The 23,271-nt window shown below is 43.2% G+C and overlaps 1 protein-coding gene and 2 long non-coding RNA genes across 3 annotated transcripts; 2 read left to right on the top strand and 1 right to left on the bottom strand.

Annotated features, from left to right (window-relative positions):
• Positions 1-1,741: 1,741 nt before the first annotated feature.
• On the bottom strand, positions 1,742-18,027 carry LOC146681885 (uncharacterized). The gene is made up of 3 exons (XM_085448801.1): positions 15,571-18,027; positions 8,019-8,139; positions 1,742-4,630 (listed from the first exon to the last, which is right to left on the bottom strand). Exons 1-3 carry the CDS (start codon positions 17,883-17,885, stop codon positions 2,219-2,221), a joined length of 4,848 nt encoding a protein of 1,615 aa, XP_085304927.1. The 5' UTR covers positions 17,886-18,027; the 3' UTR covers positions 1,742-2,218.
• LOC146681886 (uncharacterized) lies at positions 4,882-10,058 on the top strand. Its single transcript, XR_014917845.1, has 2 exons — positions 4,882-5,475; positions 7,375-10,058. It is a non-coding gene; the product is annotated as an uncharacterized LOC146681886 (long non-coding RNA).
• Positions 18,028-18,271: 244 nt separating the features above from the next.
• Positions 18,272-23,271, top strand: LOC146681884 (uncharacterized). The gene is made up of 2 exons (XR_014917893.1): positions 18,272-18,804; positions 20,749-23,271. It is a non-coding gene; the product is annotated as an uncharacterized LOC146681884 (long non-coding RNA).

The following is a 23,271-nucleotide window of genomic DNA, read 5'->3' as shown; positions in this document are numbered from 1 at the left end:
AAGTGTTTCTCTTTCAGTGTTTATTCTTGCTCATTGAATGATCTCTGTTCAGATAATATGCTGCACTCATCTCATGTTTCTTTAAATACGGCATCACTTGTCCAGCTGTCAAACTCTGAAAGAGTTACAGTTTCACCACTGAGCACTTTGAATGGTTATTCTTTTATTTAAAAGCACTTATTCTAGCTGCATCATCAATACGACAAAAACTGTGACTTTAGCAAAAGTTTATCTAAAAATATTTAGGGGGAAATGTTCCTACACCCCTCATGTAAACGTTACACCTCCAAAAGGGAGAAATAATCAGAATAAGGCGTAATCATTGTCTTGATAATAATGACCATGAAAATGAAACTAGGCCTACCTTTAGTTCAGCACACTCAGTGTTGCATAAAGACATGCGAACATGCCATCATCCATTCTGGAGCCTACTTTTAAAAAGAGCGAGCTGTTTATTCTGGCTGAGTAGCAAACAGAACCAACCATGACAACCTAAACTGGGAAAACACTCGGAAACCTTGAACACTGGGAATATGGAGACACAGGGGGTAGGTGAACAGGCACTCTGACAAAGGACAGAGGAAAACAGAGACAATATATATAAGACAAGAAGTAACACAGACACCCTTTTCGGTGACAAAAAAGAGAAAATATCCAGTGAAAGGCAGTTCTCTTGGAAAAACTGCCTTATTGATGTCAACGGTCAGAGAAAAATGTCTGATAGGAAGGCAACCGTAGCTCATACAACCATTTGTTGCAACCAAAGAATGCAGAAGAGCGTTTTGGTCAGCTAAGAACAGGAAATTGAAGCTACAGTTCTCAAAATTTGACATGAGAAGATTGGATAAATGTTGCCTGGTCTGATGAGTCTTGATTTCTGCTCTGACATGCAGATGGTCGGGTCAGAATTTGGCATAAATAGCACGAAAGGATGGATCCATGCTGCCTTATGTCAGCTGTGCAGACTAGTGGTGGTGGTGTCACTGTGGGGGGGAGGGGCGGTATTTTTTTTGCTGAAACGTTACATAGTGAGTGTGTGTGTGTGTGTGTGTGTGTGTGTGAGAGAGAGAGAGAGAGAGAGAGAGAGAGAACAACTTGAAACAAACTGCAGCAATAAGGGCAAACTAGTGCACAGTTATGTTTACGTGAGCGTTATTTTGTATGCATTTGTACAGTTCCATAACTGTGAGAATACATTGATAGCATTTAACTCTAGTAACAGGCATTTGTACCAGTAAGCATGAAAAAGTAGGGAAAAGAACTAGTATGTAAGCACTGACTAGTACTGTAAAGTATATGTGTATATAGGTCAATCGTGGCTCAAGAGTTCGCAGTTCATCCTGTAATTGGAAGGTTGCCAGATTGAGCCCCGCCTCCGACAGTCTCGGTCGTTGTGTCCCGGGGCAAGACACTTCACCCGTTGCCTACTGGTGGTGGTCAGAGGGCCCGGTGGCGCCAGTGTCCGGCAGCCTCGCCTCTGTCAGTGCGCCCCAGGGCAGCTGTGGCTACAATGTAGCTGCCATCACCAGTGTGTGAATGTGTGAATGACTGAATGTAGTGTAAAGCTCTTTGGGGTCCTTGGGTACTAAGTAAAGCGCTGTACAAGTACAGGCCATTTACTGTGCATGTGTTTATGCTCAAGTGTATGAATAAATTAGTCAGTTTTAAACAGTTGCAATTTAAACAGTAGAAGAGTGGCACTATATTTATATATTTATAAAGAATTTCAAACAACAATTAATTGATGGTCAAAGCAGGTTTATTTAATTAATATCCAGATTTCCAATTAGTTCCGAATTCATTCAGCAGCAAATCACATCACCAGTCACTTCAAGGCTGTATGTATTATTGTAAGGTAGACCCTACAATAATACATACAGAGAACCCAACAATCATATGACCCCCTATGAGCAAGCACTTTGGCGACAGTGGGAAGGAAAAACTCCCTTTTTACAGGAAGAAACCTCCGGCAGAACCAGGCTCAGGTCGGGGCGGCCATCTGCTGCGACCGGTTGGGGTGAGAGACTGAAGACGTTTGTTGTAGGTCTGATTGAAGGACTGATGTGATGGTAAGTTGTCTGCTGCTCCGCTTTGAATATTGAGAGATTAGTTGATGGATTTCAAGCCAAATTGTGCCCAAGTTTAAGACCACATTCATTGGTTGTTTTTGTTGATGTTATTGTTTTGGGCTTTTTTTCCACAAGAATTTCTAGCTCCCCTAGAATTCTGGCCACCCAAACGATGATTGCTGCTGAGAGAACACAAGGTTTTGTCCCCCTGTACTATTCATGTCAGTGCAGGGGGTTCTCCTTGAGAGGCCAGGGTGGAAAAAGGGATGCTTCAGAACCTCCGAGGGTGTTATGCGCAGATTTGCATCCAAGGCCAACATTTCTTTGATTAGCCTTACAAATAATGTTTGGCCATTTTCCGGTCCTCGCCTAACTTTCAGCATTTTTTCGAGGTCATCGAGACACTTAAGTTTTATATATCGAGTTTCCTTGGATCGATAATGTGTCTCGTATTGAAATTGTTCTTGGGTCTTAAATGTCCAGCGCTGTTTGTTGTAGTTATCCTCGATGAAGTAGCAGTCAGTGTACAAGCCAGACTCTAGGAGATGATCTGGTAGCTGACCCTGGGTTTCAATTATGAATTTTAAAACATCATAATCGTCTTCCCCAGGATAGAGAGGCACCCCTGTAGCAAGCTCCACAGCTACCAGCCCCAGAGACCACATGTCGATTGCTTCGTCGTATGGAATGCCAAGCATAACCTCAGGTGCACAATAACCAATTGTCCCCACACGGTCACCAGGAATCACTGCAGAAGCAGGACATGCGAGGCCAAAGTCTATGAGTTTGACTTTGACGGGAGACTCACTGTGGTTCAGCACCATGATGTTTCCAGGTTTGAGGTCAGCATGCACTATTCCCACAGAACCCAGGTGGAACAGAGCATTTGCAAGCTGATGCAAAATTGGCCTGAGTTCTCTCATTGGGAGACCTCGGTTATTCCGGTCCCCAATGTAGTCCCACAGGCTTTGGTCAAGCAATTCGAAATTCAGGCAAATGCGCTGTCCATCGAGGAAATAGTCGTTCCATTCCACAATGTTGCACCTGTCTGGATCCAAGCGTCGTAGCTGCTCCAGGATGAAAATTTCCAGTTTTGCCTGGAGCAGAATTTCAGGGTCGCTCTTGTTGACTTTAATAGCAACGGTTTTGTTGTTTTTTGTATCGCGACATCTGGTTACCAAACCAAAGCCTCCTTCTCCAAGGAAAGCCTCTACCACGTGGTGATCTCCTAAAATGGTCCCTTCCGTTATTTGAAGATCATCTTCAGAGGCAGATGGGTTGGCTGAGGTGTTGATGTCTCCTTTTTGAGGAAATTCAACTGAGTTTTGGAAACTGCAGCTGAATTTTTGCAATCCATGACTTTTCCAGCTTGAAGGCTGCTGAGAGAGCACAAGGAGTTCTCCCCCTGTACTATTCATGTCAGTGCAGGGGGTTCTCCTTGAGAGGCCAGGGTTGAAAAAGGGATGCTTCAGAACCTCCGAGGGTGTTATGCGCTGATTTGCATCCAAGGCCAACATTTCTTTGATTAGCCTTACAAATAATGTTTGGCCATTTTCCGGTCCTCGCCTAACTTTCAGCAGTTGTTCGAGATCATCGAGACACTTAAGTTTTATCGATCGAGTTTCCTTGGATCGATAATGTGTCTCGTATTGAAATTGTTCTGGGGTCTTAAATGTCCAGCGCTGTTCCTTGTGGTTATCCTCGATGAAATAGCTGTCAGTGTACAAGCCAGACTCTAGGAGATGATCTGGTAGCTGACCCTGGGTTTCAATTATGAATTTCAAAACGTCATAATCGTCTTCCCCAGGATAGAGAGGCACCCCTGTAGCAAGCTCCACAGCTACCAGCCCTAGAGACCACATGTCAATTGCTTCATCATATGGAGTGCCAAGCATAATCTCAGGTGCACAATAACCAATTGTCCCCACACAGTCACCAGGAATCACTGCAGAGGTGTTACATGCGATGCCAAAGTCTATAAGTTTGACTCTGACTTGAGACTCACTGCGGTTCACAACCATGATGTTGACAGGTTTGAGGTCAGCATGCACTATTCCCACAGAACCCAGGTGGAATAGAGCATTTGCGAGCTGATTCAAAATTGGCCTGATTTCTCTCATTGGGAGACCTCGGTTATTCCGGTCCCCTATGTAGTCTGACAGGCTTTGGTCGAGGAGTTCAAAATTCAGGCAAATGCGCTCTCCATCGAGGAAATAGCCGTTCCATTCGACGATGTTGCACCTGTCTGGATCCAAGCGTCGTAGCTGCTCCAGGATGAAAATTTCCAGTTTTGCCTGGAGCAGAATTTCAGGGTCGCTCTTGTTGACTTTAACAGCAACAGTTTTGTTGTTTTTTGTATCGCGACATCTGGTTACAACACCAAAGCTTCCTTCTCCAAGGAAAGCCTCCACCATGTGGTGATCTCCCAAAATGGTCCCTTTAGATATTCCAAGCTCATCTGAGCCGAAGGATGGGTTGGCTGACATGGTGTAATGTGTCTGTTTGCGCTGTGAATTGGTGAGAAACAAAACTGAACTTGTTTTGGTTTCTCTCGTAAATTGCTCTCAAAGCTTCTCAAAAGGGTTTTAGTTGCTGCAGGTCAACGTCCGTTAAGCATAAAGTAACAGGTGAGCGCTCCTATTTATAGGTTTTGGATCAAAGCAAAGTTATGACGTCAGAAAGGATCAAAGCAAAGTTATCACGTCACAAGCGATCGAAGCGATTCTAATATGTGCGCATGCGCACATATGAGAAGCGATCGAAGCGATTCTAATATGTGTGCATGCGCACATATGAGAAGCGATCGAAGGGATTCTAATATGTGCGCATGCGCACACACGTGCTTGTTTGTGTAATATTGTTCACACTAAACTTGACCCTAATCAATTTAATATCAGTCAATCAAAGAAAATGTTAGTTTTGGAAAATTTTAAAATGACATAACTGACAGTTAAAACATTTTTTGTTCATGTATTTGTATTTGTATTGTCTTCGGAATTTTTTTTTGCATACCATGTCAAGCTTTTCTGTATATAGTCATGTCGTAGATTTCGGAGCAAACAAGAAATTGAATTGGATTTTAATATTGCAGTGCTTGGATTTCGGATTTGGTGCTTAAAACTTCTTGAAACTGTAACCGTATTTCATTCACCACAAAGAACTATCTGATTGAATAGTTTTCTTATCAGATAGAGAAATAAAACGAGTCGCAAAGTCTAAAAGCAACATTTCTCTGCCTGGGCTGTACCTCTGCACGTTAGTCTGTTTCAATGTGTGACCCCCCACCCCCTCCCTGATCAGTCGGGGGTGAGTGCGCTAATGTGCCTGGAGGCCGTTTTAATGAGTGTTTGCTGGAAAACGAAAAATACAAGAAGGATTTGTACGTTTTCACAACGGGGGAGTTTGCGTAAGTACTAGTAAATAATTTTCTCGAGTGTGTACGTTACACATGTTATTTGTTTAAAATTGGTATTATTATTTTGCTAGCTAGCAAACTCGCGGGATAAAGGATTGAAGTGCACTCAGTGCGATACAATACGGTGGCGCTATTCTAACAGTTAGTTATTGCAGGGTAACTTGTAGAATATGCTGTGAATTGAACCAAGATTACACAGCAGTAGCAGTAATACGAGTTACTTCCCTCAAGTGAAAGCGTTAAACGTTAGCCCGATGCTTAACTAGCCAACGTCAGGCTTTCTGATTGAAGGCTAAAAGCGACGTTGTCACCAAGTAAACAGAATATTGATGATATTTTTGTGTATCGCTGCAGCCTTTTCAAGTATTAACCTGGTGTCTTTGGGAACAGCTTAGGGGGAAATGACGGTAATATGACTGAACCATATGGGAAGAAAGAATAGGCACTTTTTGTGCTAGCGAAGTTTCCTGGCTTTCATTCAAAATCTGTTTATCATTAAACAATTGAAACATAATGGCTTCGAGCTGACATTGAGGCCTGTGGGGCACTATCAGCCACTGAGACAGTAGACAAGTGACTATTTCACACTTTAAGGCTGCCTGTTTATTTAAGGGAGATGAACAGTACATTCTAACTGTACATAATAATATCAATGATGATAGATTAAATAAATGGGTTTTTGAAAGACGCTTGTGCATTTTTAAAGTCTAAAGTGTTGAATTGATCTGAGTATGTCATGTGTTCAAAGCCTCTCCCAGTCAGTGCTGTTCTCTATGCCTGTCTTACTCTACATGATGTTATTAGCACAAACACTTTAAAGGTGATAATTAGGTCTACAACAATAACACAGACTGCAATGTAGTTAAGCGTCTTACAGTTAGTTTTGAATGAATGAACTTAAAAAACAACACAAGCAAAGATCTGTCTCCTCCTGTTTTTTGTGTCACATAAGAAAGAAGCATCAATATCTGATGAGAAGACTTATTAATTTGGCCTTTCACGTGGTCTTACTCAGGTGATGCGAAGTGAAATATGCATCCTTTTTATGGTAATGTGCTGGAAAATGTTGAAAATGGACATTAAACGTGCTTACAAAGTGCTTGAATTTGACCCTGAAAGGTGTATGAAGCCAGAAAAAGTCACACTTGGAGTAAAAACCTCTCATAGCAAGTTAATCATATTCAATTGATTTGATGCTTTCAGCACAAAATTTAGCCACACAGTCAGGACAGCGTCTGCTTTACCTTCATCGGTAAACGTGTTTATGCAGTACATAGTAACAGTGTGGCTGAGTCCTCTGGTTCAAATCAGTTCCAGTACATTTGGAGATGTAAGTCTTAACCTTTCACATGCATCGGGAAGGAAAAAACATTTAATCTTCACAGTACTGCCGAAGTGCAGCGATACATTGTGAAGTGCACATTTGCATTTGTCATACAGTACCGAGCAAAAGTCTTGAACCACCCCCTTATTTTTTCGTGTTTTGCCAGGTCAGTCTGTGTTAACGGTGTTATTAACTGCATTCTTCAACTAAAGAAGTGAGAACAAATGATGTGGGCTTTTGTTTTTTTGCAATAGGCTGCAAGTAAATGTGTACAGATACAATTTAAAATTGGTTCTTTGTTAAGTTTTCTGGTCCTTTCCGTGACTTAGGTGTCTGACAAAAAGTGGTCAAATACAAGCCTTGGATTAAAAATCAGAAACACTTTAAAAAGCCTGGAGAGCTATTCCTTAATACCACTTTAAAGATTACAGGGAAGTCCGGATCCCTGGAAGCAAATGAGGGATGGCTCAAGACTTTTGCACAGTGCTGTACATGTCATGTTCCCTGTTTTATAGCTCAGCTCAAACTGACACGTTCTCACTAACTGCTTCTCATTTTCTCCACAGTAAACTTTGACCACTTCCAGATACTGCGGGCCATCGGGAAAGGAAGCTTTGGAAAGGTAATGCAGCCTCCATTTTTCACGCCACTTGTATATTGTTTGCCCTTAATTACCCACCACGGTCGTCATCTCTAAAGAATCAGTGCAAGCGAAGCGAAATGTGCTGGGATTACACTTTAGTTCTCGTGTGCTGCTGTTATTTAATAACAGTTATAAATGCAGCTGATGTGATTATTTCTATAAAGTCAGTTAGAGGAGAGCCGATTTCTATTTCATCTCACTCAATCTAGGTGGGAATTTTGACCCCACGTCTCAATTTAATTACACAGCAGCAAAATTCTGCGGCTCTATTTGTCATGGCGCTCAACGGTTGGGCTGAAGGCAGGAGGAGAACTTAGTGTGTGTGTGATACACAATTGGGGCTGCAGAGATTGGAATAGTTTACCTTCATTTTAAATATCACTGCCCTGTGCACATTGTTGGCTTTAAAATTCAAACTTAAAGAGTTTGTAAGTAAACTGGCTGAGATGAGACAGACGATGCACCGGGTCCTCGTCTGAGTGCTGGCTTTCAGTTGTGCTGTTTCTCTTGCCCAGCCATGCACACACAGACACTGTGCTACACTTACACAGTGAGACAGATGCTCACAGAGACGTCCAGATACATTTTGTCCTTGCTGGAGGTCATCTTGTGTTTTTTGGCCCACTGTGGCCTCACACCGAGCTCCTGCTGTTTTTTGAACACTTTAACAGCACCAGTCTTTAGCTTCCTGTTGAACACACTTAAGTGGGGGAGGTGTTATTATTAGTGGTAAATGATTTGTGTATTTGTTGGACGCACCTCAGAGCAACAGGAAACATGACACGACACGCTCCAGTAACCTGCAGTCTTTACAGTGAGGACACACAAACATTAACCCTCTGCTCCTTACAGAAACTCTCTAAATCCTGTAAGTTTCTTGACTGCCACTTGGAAAGTTGAAACTTCAGCTCCCTCCACAGATTTTCTACAGTACTGATGTCTGGAGACTGACTAGACCACTCCGTGATCTTATAGCACTTCTCCATTAGTACATACTCAGATCAGCTTGCTGTGACTCATTTTCCATTACAATCAAGTACCACCTAATGTGCGTGGGGTCATTACAGCAAAGCGGCCCGATGTCCATGTTGTCATTTATGAGCAACACGAATGCCACAACAAAGGAAGACGTCGCAGCGATGATGTATCTGTGGCTTTTTGTCACACTTGGAAACCACGGTGTTGTGCAGCTATTTGCCTTGTTGCAGGGTTTTAAAAAAACTGCAGTTTTGATTTTAGTGAAAGACACCGTCTCATGACTCATTGAGTGCCGCGACTGACAAGCCAATCCGTGGCCTGCAGTCTGACGATGTCACATTTCCTGACTGCTTGGAACCCCGACTAAGTCGTCCTGTAGCCCACATCATAATGTTTCCATCTCTCTGCTTGACTGCAGGGATGCTATTTTTTGCATCACACTCCTATTTCAAAAGGTCAGTTAAAGCCACATAATTTCGTTTCATCTCCCCACAGCACTTTCTCCAAAGTCTTCCCTGAATCATTTAGATGTTCACTGGCACTTGAGATGGGCCTATACATGTTTCTCCTTGAACAGGTAGCTACCCTATGTTAGCCTAGCTTTCTATCACTGATGCTCTGTGTGTATGCTGCTGCCTCTCGTCTCGTGTTACTTAAAAAATTAATCCCACAGCTTCAATAACCGTATCTAAAAATCTCTCAGTGAAAGTTACGGTTGTAGGTTTGGAAACATTTTGGGGTAGCCAGTGTTAAATAGAGACAGTGCCACATTCTTTATCTAGTCATTGTAATGAAAGAAGCACATTAAAAACTATATGAGAGTTTGCTTTTAACAAGCATGTAATGACTCTACTTAAAAACTGAAAGTAGCATTTTGTGGATGTTTTCCCTGCTGCCCGATCCCATCAGTCTCTTAAAGCATCATTTTTTATGCGCCCTGGTGTGACAGAGGTTTCATGGCGCTACAGGTTACCTGAGCACATCAGGTATATTACGGTTGAAAACGAGTGCCCGGCCTTCCAGTGTGTGGTCGACCCCTCGTGCACAGCTCAGGAGTCTAAACGACCCAGCAGTTATGGACATGTGTGTTTTTGGTGTGCTGTCCCTCCTTCTCCCTGCTTGCAGGTATATCTGTGTGTGTGTGTGTGTGTGTGTGTGTGTGTGTGTGTGTGTGTGTGTGTGTGTGTGTGTGTGTGTGTGTGTGGATGCCGGCGTTTCTGAGAGCACCTGTTTACAGGCACCTTCAGGCCTGGTGGGTGTGGCCCTGCCAGGTGGTTGGCCACACCTGAAGACCATCACACAGCTGATCAAGCCTTGTCGGAGGAGCTACTTAAGAATGCGGTGGCGCTCTCTCTGACGCTGGATCATTGCGTGACTTCACGTTAGTCTCTCGGCCAGTCAGTACGGATAGTCTGCCGCATTGTATGTGTCTTACGGCTGCCTGTTTGTTATCTCCCCAGGAGAAGCGTGGAGACGAGAGGGCAGCGAGCACGGGGTGCTCAGACACTGAGGAGCGGAGACAAGGAACACTAGCAGTGGGAAGAGGACATTTCACGGGAGTCGGGAACGCACTGCGGATTTATTGTTATTTTCCATTCACTGTAAATAAACGCACTGCTTGCATTCAGAGCTCCGTGCCTGGCTCCTCCTTCCTCACATCCCCACGGTTGACGCTGGACAACCGTGACAAATAGCTGTTCTTAGATTCATTATTAGTTCAACATTGACAAATAGTAGTTGACTAATATCAGGAGCCAAAAAGAAAACAAAAAACAAACTAAATAAATATTTCAGACGCTGAAAATAAATTATTACGGTCGTTTAAATTTGCTGTCAGCAAGTTAGGTCTAATACATGTAGTCAATCTAATGAATCAATATTACATGTAAAAAGTACAGAACTGAAAATGAAACTAAAATATAACGGTAAATGAACTGGTTCTTGTATAAAACCTTTCTACTCTCTACAACTTGCCTCATTCATGCACTCACTTTTTTCTATGCTTTTTCTCTGTAAGTGCTTTCTATCTAACATTAATACGCATTCATCCTCCCGATGGATGCATCGGAGAGCAACTTGGGGTTAGCGTCTTGCCCAAGGATATTTGGCATGCAGGCTGGAGCAGGCGGGGATTGAACCAGCAACTTTCTGATTAGTAGGTTTCCTGCTCTACCTGAGCTACAGACACCCCAATTTGTGGTGCTCTGGAAACAACACGTTCTCATCCCAACAGGTAACGATGCTATGTGACAAATCATCAGTATGTGTAAATGTGTTTTTTATTCTGATCATGAATCGCTTTGTAAAACAAGACCTGAAGGGTTAAAGTTATGGTTAGAGTTAATGTTAGGGATAGGGCTGGAATGGACGGCTGGAGCCTCTCCTCCAAGTGTGTGTTACTGCCGCCATCAGCATTCTGTTGTATGCTTTTCTCTGTAAGCGCTTCGAGCCTGTACTTTTTTGCTTTAGCTGAGTAATGAAGTTGAATCAGTACTTTAACTTTCACTGGAACAATAGTATTTTTACTTCTACTTAAGAATGTCTGATCTTTTGCCAACTCTGGCTGTCTCTCAGTCTTGGAATACCCACTTGTTGTCCAGCGGTGTCCTGGGAATATGGGAACTAGACAGACTGGGGAAACAATGGGAGGAGACACAAAGATGGAATCACTTTTACCATCTTTGATGTATTTGCTGGTCGTCTTATTTCTTCTATTTTGCAAGCACAGTGTTGCAATCATTGTCTTTGTGGTACAATGACACAGGTAGAATGCAGGTGTTTTCATGTAACACGATGCCAGAAAGATGAGTAATGTGTTTTGAAGAGAAGATAAAACATCATGTTTGAACAAAGATAAGCAGCAGACACGTCTGTGTGTGAGTTATTCAGGTTCAGTAAGAAGGTAATATGTCTGCAGAATTTGTAATTCTTATGAAGATATTGCTTGTACAATAAATAAAATCCCTTTAACTTCTTCTTCTGGAGAGTGTCTTTATATATTTAGTCATTTATTTAGCCTTTATTTAGTACTAACTCTAGTCGGGGATATATATCAGAGTTTACTTTCAGATATGAGCATTGTGTTTCCTGTGGATGAATGAATGAATTATTTATTTATGTATTTTTTGAAAGACTGGCTCATGTAAAATCTCTGAAAGTATGACACAGCTCTCCTGTTACACTTTATGGACTCCTGAGCTTCACCATGAGGGCCTGTCTTTATTCACTGAAATCCACTTTTATAATGAATTCACAGTAATCGCTGACACCTTCAGAGCATTACATTCATTAAAGACGTCTTCTACACCTACTCTTCCAGACGACCGACACATACTTCAACCACTGCAGGTTAACCAGCCACTCATCAGTAAAGCAAAAACTAAATGTAAATGTCCTCATGTGGAAAAGACTGAAACACAACTCCCACATATCACTAATGTAACAGATCCATTTAGGGAGAGTGAGAACACTAGGCTGGATGTGTTTTAATGCAGGAACATTCATCATGTCTTGAGTTCAACAAATCATTTACATTGAATATGTGAGCTGGATGGTTACACGATACAATGTGATTGTCAACAATAACTGCAATGAACGCTGGTTTGAGGGCGGAGTCAAGGAGGCCATTTACGTGAAAAGGGAAAGACCCTCTCTGAATCAAGGAGGGGGCCTAAGGGTACATCTGTCACCATCTTACAATGCTGTGATTGCAGCCGTTCTCCAACTCTCTGTGAATGGTACTCAAGACCATTGATCAGTGGTTGTTGATCAATGGTCATGAGAATTTGCATAATCATGATTAAGGAACTGACCTCCCAGCCCATTGTTCCTTCAGTCGGCTGGTTTCTCTGACTGAAAACGCTACGTCCAGAAGAACAGGATCAACTTTTGGAGATTTACTTCCCTGGATGATTGAGCACGCATCAAGACCTTTAATCAGGCCAACAAATATCTTGTACTCAATTTTAGCAGCAGCCATTGTGACACTGATGATAAAACTTGTGTAAAAGTGCGAAGCTGTAAAAAAGTAATTATAAAAAAGCATTTTTGTAGCTGAATGTTACTGGATAGCTGTTTCATCTGTAACACATCAAAATAACCTGCTAAGGTTTAATAGGCTATAAGGAACACACTCACTTCCTGAGCCCTGGGCAATAAGAGACGTTTTGTGTTTTATAATTTATTGATATGTTTGATCCTTTCTGACCTGCGTTAATGAAGCAGTCATTAGAGCACCATGTCCGCTATAATAGTTCTGTAGTTTGATGCTTGAGTCGTTGCAGACTTGTTGAAACTCCCTCACCCGTCAAAGCAGCGTCTTTGTTATTGGAGTCCAGCAGATGGCAGTGTTTCACTGTCTGACGGCTGTCTGAAGCTTCAGCTGGTTTATCCGTTTGCTATGTTTGCCATGTTACAGTGGGGAGGAAAAACTCCTTTTTGACAGGAATATCTAGACATGAGTGATTACTGCAGTGGGGCACTATCTGTGCTATCTATAAGAAATGTTAGCAACAATAAAACTCTGAGGATCAGGGCTCCATTTCACTCCAGTGTTCAGTGGCATTTTAAAAGAGTGAATACCGACGCTGAATGTCTTTGTAAAGCAAAAGCACTTTGTTAGCCTTTACAGAGCAAAGCTATGGATCAATGTGCAGTGAAGAAAAATCCAGGTGGCCAGTCTGTCCTTTCCTAACCAATCACAGAGCTCCTTACATTGTTGCGCTGGAGAATAACTAAATATAATATAAAGATGATATTGAAAATAATCTTTTGTAGAGTCACTACTTAGTGGGCAGAGGACAGTTATCACTTTGCTGGATGCTTTAAAGTCGCATGTTCTGTATTTGCAGATTAACAGGATATTAACAGATTAACAGCTTTCATTAGACTTCATATGATAATCAACAGTGAAGTGTTTCTCTTTCAGTGTTTATTCTTGCTCATTGAATGATCTCTGTTCAGATAATATGCTGCACTCATCTCATGTTTCTTTAAATACGGCATCACTTGTCCAGCTGTCAAACTCTGAAAGAGTTACAGTTTCACCACTGAGCACTTTGAATGGTTATTCTTTTATTTAAAAGCACTTATTCTAGCTGCATCATCAATACGACAAAAACTGTGACTTTAGCAAAAGTTTATCTAAAAATATTTAGGGGGAAATGTTCCTACACCCCTCATGTAAACGTTACACCTCCAAAAGGGAGAAATAATCAGAATAAGGCGTAATCATTGTCTTGATAATAATGACCATGAAAATGAAACTAGGCCTACCTTTAGTTCAGCACACTCAGTGTTGCATAAAGACATGCGAACATGCCATCATCCATTCTGGAGCCTACTTTTAAAAAGAGCGAGCTGTTTATTCTGGCTGAGTAGCAAACAGAACCAACCATGACAACCTAAACTGGGAAAACACTTGGAAACCTTGAACACTGGGAATATGGAGACACAGGGGGTAGGTGAACAGGCACTCTGACAAAGGACAGAGGAAAACAGAGACAATATATATAAGACAAGAAGTAACACAGACACCCTTTTCGGTGACAAAAAAGAGAAAATATCCAGTGAAAGGCAGTTCTCTTGGAAAAACTGCCTTATTGATGTCAACGGTCAGAGAAAAATGTCTGATAGGAAGGCAACCGTAGCTCATACAACCATTTGTTGCAACCAAAGAATGCAGAAGAGCGTTTTGGTCAGCTAAGAACAGGAAATTGAAGCTACAGTTCTCAAAATTTGACATGAGAAGATTGGATAAATGTTGCCTGGTCTGATGAGTCTTGATTTCTGCTCTGACATGCAGATGGTCGGGTCAGAATTTGGCATAAATAGCATGAAAGGATGGATCCATGCTGCCTTATGTCAGCTGTGCAGACTAGTGGTGGTGGTGTCACTGTGGGGGGGAGGGGCGGTATTTTTTTGCTGAAACGTTACATAGTGAGTGTGTGTGTGTGTGTGTGTGTGTGTGAGAGAGAGAGAGAGAGAGAGAGAACAACTTGAAACAAACTGCAGCAATAAGGGCAAACTAGTGCACAGTTATGTTTACGTGAGCGTTATTTTGTATGCATTTGTACAGTTCCATAACTGTGAGAATACATTGATAGCATTTAACTCTAGTAACAGGCATTTGTACCAGTAAGCATGAAAAAGTAGGGAAAAGAACTAGTATGTAAGCACTGACTAGTACTGTAAAGTATATGTGTATATAGGTCAATCGTGGCTCAAGAGTTCGCAGTTCATCCTGTAATTGGAAGGTTGCCAGATTGAGCCCCGCCTCCGACAGTCTCGGTCGTTGTGTCCCGGGGCAAGACACTTCACCCGTTGCCTACTGGTGGTGGTCAGAGGGCCCGGTGGCACCAGTGTCCGGCAGCCTCGCCTCTGTCAGTGCGCCCCAGGGCAGCTGTGGCTACAATGTAGCTGCCATCACCAGTGTGTGAATGTGTGAATGACTGAATGTAGTGTAAAGCTCTTTGGGGTCCTTGGGGACTAAGTAAAGCGCTGTACAAGTACAGGCCATTTACTGTGCATGTGTTTATGCTCAAGTGTATGAATAAATTAGTCAGTTTTAAACAGTTGCAATTTAAACAGTAGAAGAGTGGCACTATATTTATATATTTATAAAGAATTTCAAACAACAATTAATTGATGCTCAAAGCAGGTTTATTTAATTAATATCCAGATTTCCAATTAGTTCCGAATTGATTCAGCAGCAAATCACATCACCAGTCACTTCAAGGCTGTATGTATTATTGTAAGGTAGACCCTACAATAATACATACAGAGAACCCAACAATCATATGACCCCCTATGAGCAAGCACTTTGGCGACAGTGGGAAGGAAAAACTCCCTTTTTACAGGAAGAAACCTCCGGCAGAACCAGGCTCAGGTCGGGGCGGCCATCTGCTGCGACCGGTTGGGGTGAGAGACTGAAGACGTTTGTTGTAGGTCTGATTGAAGGACTGATGTGATGGTAAGTTGTCTGCTGCTCAGCTTTGAATATTGAGAGATTAGTTGATGGATTTCAAGCCAAATTGTGCCCAAGTTTAAGACCATATTCATTGGTTGTTTTTGTTGATGTTATTGTTTTGGGCTTTTTTTCCACAAGAATTTCTAGCTCCCCTAGAATTCTGGCCACCCAAACGATGATTGCTGCTGAGAGAACACAAGGAGTTCTCCCCCTGTACTATTCATGTCAGTGCAGGGGGTTCTCCTTGAGAGGCCAGGGTGGAAAAAGGGATGCTTCAGAACCTCCGAGGGTGTTATGCGCTGATTTGCATCCAAGGCCAACATTTCTTTGATTAGCCTTACAAATAATGTTTGGCCATTTTCCGGTCCTCGCCTAACTTTCAGCAGTTTTTCGAGGTCATCGAGACACTTAAGTTTTATATATCGAGTTTCCTTTGATCGATAATGTGTCTCATATTGAAATTGTTCTTGGGTCTTAAATGTCCAGCGCTGTTTGTTGTAGTTATCCTCGATGAAGTAGCAGTCAGTGTACAAGCCAGACTCTAGGAGATGATCTGGTAGCTGACCCTGGGTTTCAATTATGAATTTTAAAACATCATAATCGTCTTCCCCAGGATAGAGAGGCACCCCTGTAGCAAGCTCCACAGCTACCAGCCCCAGAGACCACATGTCGATTGCTTCGTCGTATGGAATGCCAAGCATAACCTCAGGTGCACAATAACCAATTGTCCCCACACGGTCACCAGGAATCACTGCAGAAGCAGGACATGAGAGGCCAAAGTCTATGAGTTTGACTGTGACGGGAGACTCAGTGCGGTTCACAACCATGATGTTTCCAGGTTTGAGGTCAGCATGCACTATTCCCACAGAACCCAGGTGGAACAGAGCATTTGCGAGCTGATGCAAAATTGGCCTGAGTTCTCTCATTGGGAGACCTCGGTTATTCCGGTCCCCAATGTAGTCCCACAGGCTTTGGTCGAGCAATTCGAAATTCAAGCAAATGCGCTGTCCATCGAGGAAATAGTCGTTCCATTCCACAATGTTGCACCTGTCTGGATCCAAGCGTCGTAGCTGCTCCAGGATGAAAATTTCCAGTTTTGCCTGGAGCAGAATTTCAGGGTCGCTCTTGTTGACTTTAATAGCAACGGTTTTGTTGTTTTTTGTATCGCGACATCTGGTTACTAAACCAAAGCCTCCTTCTCCAAGGAAGGCCTCTACCACGTGGTGATCTCCTAAAATGGTCCCTTCCGTTATTTGAAGATCATCTTCAGAGGCAGATGGGTTGGCTGAGGTGTTGATGTCTCCTTTTTGAGGAAATTCAACTGAGTTTTGGAAACTGCAGCTGAATTTTTGCAATCCATGACTTTTCCAGCTTGAAGGCTGCTGAGAGAGCACAAGGAGTTCTCCCCCTGTACTATTCATGTCAGTGCAGGGGGTTCTCCTTGAGAGGCCAGGGTGGAAAAAGGGATGCTTCAGAACCTCTGAGGGTGTTATGCGCTGATTTGCATCCAAGGCCAACATTTCTTTGATTAGCCTTACAAATAATGTTTGGCCATTTTCCGGTCCTCGCCTAACTTTCAGCAGTTTTTCGAGGTCATCGAGACACTTAAGTTTTATCGATCGAGTTTCCTTGGATCGATAATCTGTCTCGTATTGAAATTGTTCTGGGGTCTTAAATGTCCAGCGCTGTTCCTTGTGGTTATCCTCGATGAAATAGCTGTCAGTGTACAAGCCAGACTCTAGGAGATGATCTGGTAGCTGACCCTGGGTTTCAATTATGAATTTTAAAACATCATAATCGTCTTCCCCAGGATAGAGAGGCACCCCTGTAGCAAGCTCCACAGCTACCAGCCCCAGAGACCACATGTCGATTGCTTCATCATATGGAGTGCCAAGCATAATCTCAGGTGCACAATAACCAATTGTCCCCACACAGTCACCAGGAATCACTGCAGAGGTGTTACATGCGATGCCAAAGTCTATAAGTTTGACTCTGACTTGAGACTCACTGCGGTTCACAACCATGATGTTGACAGGTTTGAGGTCAGCATGCACTATTCCCACAGAACCCAGGTGGAATAGAGCATTTGCGAGCTGATGCAAAATTGGCCTGATTTCTCTCATTGGGAGACCTTGGTTATTCCGGTCCCCTATGTAGTCTGACAGGCTTTGGTCGAGGAGTTCAAAATTCAAGCAAATGCGCTCTCCATCGAGGAAATAGCCGTTCCATTCCACAATGTTGCACCTGTCTGGATCCAAGCGTCGTAGCTGCTCCAGGATGAAAATTTCCAGTTTTGCCTGGAGCAGAATTTCAGGGTCGCTTTTGTTGACTTTAACAGCAACAGTTTTGTTGTTTTTTGTATCGCGACATTTCGTTACGACACCAAAGCTTCCTTCTCCAAGGAAAGCCTCCACCATGTGGTGATCTCCCAAAATGGTCCCTTTAGATATTCCAAGCTCATCTGAGCCGAAGGATGGGTTGGCTGACATGATGTAATGTGTCTGTTTGCGCTGTGAATTGGTGAGAAACAAAACTGAACTTGTTTTGGTTTCTCTCGTAAATTGCTCTCAAATCTTCTCAAAAGGGTTTTAGTTGCTGCAGGTCAACGTCCGTTAAGCATAAAGTAACAGGTGAGCGCTCCTATTTATAGGTTTTGGAATCAAAGCAAAGTTATGACATCAGAAAGGATCAAAGCAAAGTTATCACGTCACAAGCGATCGAAGCGATTCTAATATGTGCGCATGCGCACATATGAGAAGCGATGGAAGGGTTCTAATATGTGCGCATGCGCACATATTAGAAGCGATGGAAGGGATTCTAATATGTGCGCATGCGCATACACGTGCTTGTTTGTGTAATATTGTTCACACTAAACTTGACCCTAATCAATTTAATATCAGTCAATCAAAGAAAATGTTAGTTTTGGAAAATTTTAAAATGACATAACTGACAGTTAAAACATTTTTTGTTCATGTATTTGTATTTGTATTGTCTTCGGGGTTTTTTTTGCATACCATGTCAAGCTTTTCTGTATATAGTCATGTCGTAGATTTCGGAGCAAACAAGAAATTGAATTGGATTTTAATATTGCAGTGCTTGGATTTCGGATTTGGTGCTTAAAACTTCTTGAAACTGTAACCGTATTTCATTCACCACAAAGAACTATCTGATTGAATAGTTTTCTTATCAGATAGAGAAATAAAACGAGTCGCAAAGTCTAAAAGCAACATTTCTCTGCCTGGGCTGTACCTCTGCACGTTAGTCTGTTTCAGTGTGTGACCCCCCACCCCCTCCCTGATCAGTCGGGGGTGAGTGCGCTAATGTGCCTGGAGGCCGTTTTAATGAGTGTTTGCTGGAAAACGAAAAATACAAGAAGGATTTGTACGTTTTCACAACGGGGGAGTTTGCGTAAGTACTAGTAAATAATTTTCTCGAGTGTGTACGTTACACATGTTATTTGTTTAAAATTGGTATTATTATTTTGCTAGCTAGCAAACTCGCGGGACAAAGGATTGAAGTGCACTCAGTGCGATACAATACGGTGGCGCTATTCTAACAGTTAGTTATTGCAGGGTAACTTGTAGAATATGCTGTGAATTGAACCAAGATTACACAGCAGTAGCAGTAATACGAGTTACTTCCCTCAAGTGAAAGCGTTAAACGTTAGCCCGATGCTTAACTAGCCAACGTCAGGCTTTCTGATTGAAGGCTAAAAGCGACGTTGTCACCAAGTAAACAGAATATTGATGATATTTTTGTGTATCGCTGCAGCCTTTTCAAGTATTAACCTGGTGTCTTTGGGAACAGCTTAGGGGGAAATGACGGTAATATGACTGAACCATATGGGAAGAAAGAATAGGCACTTTTTGTGCTAGCGAAGTTTCCTGGCTTTCATTCAAAATCTGTTTATCATTAAACAATTGAAACATAATGGCTTCGAGCTGACATTGAGGCCTGTGGGGCACTATCAGCCACTGAGACAGTAGACAAGTGACTATTTCACACTTTAAGGCTGCCTGTTTATTTAAGGGAGATGAACAGTACATTCTAACTGTACATAATAATATCAATGATGATAGATTAAATAAATGGGTTTTTGAAAGACGCTTGTGCATTTTTAAAGTCTAAAGTGTTGAATTGATCTGAGTATGTCATGTGTTCAAAGCCTCTCCCAGTCAGTGCTGTTCTCTATGCCTGTCTTACTCTACATGATGTTATTAGCACAAACACTTTAAAGGTGATAATTAGGTCTACAACAATAACACAGACTGCAATGTAGTTAAGCGTCTTACAGTTAGTTTTGAATGAATGAACTTAAAAAACAACACAAGCAAAGATCTGTCTCCTCCTGTTTTTTGTGTCACATAAGAAAGAAGCATCAATATCTGATGAGAAGACTTATTCATTTGGCCTTTCACGTGGTCTTACTCAGGTGATGCGAAGTGAAATATGCATCCTTTTTATGGTAATGTGCTGGAAAATGTTGAAAATGGACATTAAACGTGCTTACAAAGTGCTTGAATTTGACCCTGAAAGGTGTATGAAGCCAGAAAAAGTCACACTTGGAGTAAAAACCTCTCATAGCAAGTTAATCATATTCAATTGATTTGATGCTTTCAGCACAAAATTTAGCCACACAGTCAGGACAGCGTCTGATTTACCTTCATCGGTAAACGTGTTTATGCAGTACATAGTAACAGTGTGGCTGAGTCCTCTGGTTCAAATCAGTTCCAGTACATTTGGAGATGTAAGTCTTAACCTTTCACATGCATCGGGAAGGAAAAAACATTTAATCTTCACAGTACTGCCGAAGTGCAGCGATACATTGTGAAGTGCACATTTGCATTTCTCATACAGTGCCGAGCAAAAGTCTTGAACCACCCCCTTATTTTTTCGTGTTTTGCCAGGTCAGTCTGTGTTAACGGTGTTATTAACTGCATTCTTCAACTAAAGAAGTGAGAACAAATGATGTGGGCTTTTGTTTTTTGGCAATAGGCTGCAAGTAAATGTGTACAGATACAATTTAAAATTGGTTCTTTGTTAAGTTTTGTGGTCCTTTCCGTGACTTAGGTGTCTGTTTATGTTTGAATGTTTCAGAGATTAGTGTGAAGGGTCTTAACAGACAAAAAGTGGTCAAATACAAGCCCTGGATTAAAAATCAGAAACACTTTAAAAAGCCTGGAGAGCTATTCCTTAATACCACTTTAAAGATTACAGGGAAGTCCGGATCCCTGGAAGCAAATGAGGGATGGCTCAAGACTTTTGCACAGTGCTGTACATGTCATGTTCCCTGTTTTATAGCTCAGCTCAAACTGACACGTTCTCACTAACTGCTTCTCATTTTCTCCACAGTAAACTTTGACCACTTCCAGATACTGCGGGCCATCGGGAAAGGAAGCTTTGGAAAGGTAATGCAGCCTCCATTTTTCACGCCACTTGTATATTGTTTGCCCTTAATTACCCACCACGGTCGTCATCTCTAAAGAATCAGTGCAAGCGAAGCGAAATGTGCTGGGATTACACTTTAGTTCTCGTGTGCTGCTGTTATTTAATAACAGTTATAAATGCAGCTTCTGTAATTATTTCTATAAACTGTGTACACACCTGTGTGGATCAGCACGCTTGTATTCAAAAGGTTTCTCCATGTAACGATCTGCTAGGGAGTGTGGGGAGCCATAGCCCCGTCCCCCAGGGCATGAAGCAGGTATGGAGGAGATCCAGGCCCCAGACATCCAGAGGCCCCAGAGTACGAGGACCCGAGGAGGACCACCAGGGGGCCAACGTGCCACCCTCCTGGGAAGAGCTGAGGAGAGCCCCAAACGAGAGGTCACCCAGCAGCCACGGAGCAGAGGCCAGAGGGGGTTGCAGTGATGTGCCCGCGGGCTCTGCCAGCAGCCAGCTGTGCCAGAGAAGACCGGGTATCAGGCCGAGAGGCCTGAGGGCACCCGACCCCCCGTAAGGGGCCTAGCTGGGCCACAGGTGCCAGGCCCCGCCAATTGGCCACCAGGAGTGAGTCGGTAAATACATGAGCGCCCCGCCCCAGACACCAAAACGAATAACAATAATGGATTGCATTTATATAGAGTTTTTCTAGGCACCCAAAGCGCTTTACAATTCCACTATTCATTCACTCTCACATTCATAAGACTGGTGGAGGCAAGCTACAGTTGTAGCCACAGCTGCCCTGGGGCAGACTGACAGAAGCGAGGCTTCCCAAATCCCTGAGCCACAGTCGCCCCCAGAACCACCAACACACCAACACCAGCCACCGGCAGGGAGCGTGCCGAGGGGGGAGAGGTCTCCACACCTCGGAGAGCCCGAGATGTCCCCAGAGAGGTGGAGTCTTACACCCAAGCTCCCCCGCTGACCCCAGTAGGCACCCCCACACTCTGGAACCCACCGGGGCAAGAGGGCCCAGGCCCATCCGGACCGGGACCCACAGCAGCAGCACCACCCGGCCCCACAGAGTCCGGGACAGCCCACCCGACCCCACTGCAGAGAAAAATGCACCCACCCCGTCATCCAATCTTCTCCCAGACTACACAAGACAATAGACACCCAGGTTGAGTCATTCTCCACCTCTCCAATATCTTTCCCCCACCTGCAGAGTCTGCTCCTGTAGAGAGGAGACCTCCTGCAAAGATGTAACAGCCTCCCCACCAGTTAGAGAGCCCTCCATTCAGGCCGATGCACCAGAGGTCCCCCGCTCCGGGGCTGAGCCCCCATGCACCACCCCGGCGACACAACAACCAGGACCCAAGGCCCCAAGGCCCAGCCAGAGCCCCAGCCTGGGGGCGGAGCACCCCCAGACCCCCAAGCCTCCACGCCCATCCCGGACCCACCCAGGGGCAGCCAGGCTACCAGGCCAGTAACCAACGTCCACCAGCACAGACCCTCCCCCATCTCCGCTGTAAGCAGCCACAAGGAAAACACCATCTAAGAGCCACCAGAGCCCCTTACCAGGTCATGGCCACAGGGAAAACGTCCCTAGGGAATCCCTAGATGCCCTAAGGCCGTCCCGACCCCCATATCAACCACAATAGCGAAGGCAGAACTAAACCATGACCCCCCACCCCCACTAGGTGATGAAGCCAATCAAAGTAGTCCAGAGGGATTGATCAAATGTGATGGCAGAGGCTGTATCAAGACTAATGTGATCTATTAGATGGTTTTTATATTGGTTAGAATTAAGATTATTTTTATTTTTCCAGTTAATGAGGACCATTTTCTTGGCAATGCATAGGGCCGTAAAAACAACGTGGGCTGTGTTTATTTCTGTAGTGACCTCATCCAAGTTGCCCAGCAAGCATACTAAAGGGGAGGCTGGAATGTTACATTTCAGACACTTTGATAAGTCGTCACATATCTTGCGCCAAAACTTCTGAACTGGTGGACAGAACCAAAGAGCGTGGATATAATTGTCCGGTGTATTTGCTGTGCAGTGTGAGCAGTTGTTGGAAGACGTATAGCCGATCTTGAACATCCTATGACCAGTATAGTGCACTCTGTGTAATATTTTGTATTGTATTAATGGCAAACTGGGATTTCTGATCCATTGAAAGGTTTTTAAGCATATCTGAGACCAAAGGATTTGGTCTAAGCTGATTGATAAATCTGCTTCCCATTTTGCAATCGGAAGGGATATTGATTCATCTACTTTAGAAAGTGTGCTGTATATTTTAGACAATAATTTTGGGGGGGGGGTTAGATTAAAAAATTGTACCACACTTGGTGGTGTTTGTAATTCAGCTTCACTGGAATTAAATTTCTTTTTTTTACTATGGATTTAATTTGTTGATATTCCAAAAGTATTTTCTTGTTGATCCCATATTGTGTAACTAGTCTGTCAAATAAAATAAAGTCTGTTCCTTCCAA

Source organism: Copadichromis virginalis, linkage group LG23, assembly GCF_057382275.1.
Source record: "Copadichromis virginalis isolate Kocher_CV1m ecotype Utaka linkage group LG23, C_Virginalis_male_GT1.1, whole genome shotgun sequence".
NCBI lineage: Eukaryota > Metazoa > Chordata > Actinopteri > Cichliformes > Cichlidae > Copadichromis > Copadichromis virginalis.
This window is presented reverse-complemented; position numbering and strand designations above follow the sequence as displayed.

Coding starts and splice junctions, on each gene's coding strand:
- LOC146681885 (XM_085448801.1), bottom strand. CDS start 17,885: ATGTCAGCCAACCCATCCTTCGGCTCAGATGAGCTTGGAATATCTAAA. Junction 8,140..15,570: donor TTCTCTCAGCAGCAATCATC/GTTTGGGTGGCC, acceptor TGTGTTCAACAG/GAAGCTAAAGACTGGTGCTG. Junction 4,631..8,018: donor AAATGTATCTGGACGTCTCT/GTGAGCATCTGT, acceptor AAGCTTTGAGAG/CAATTTACGAGAGAAACCAA.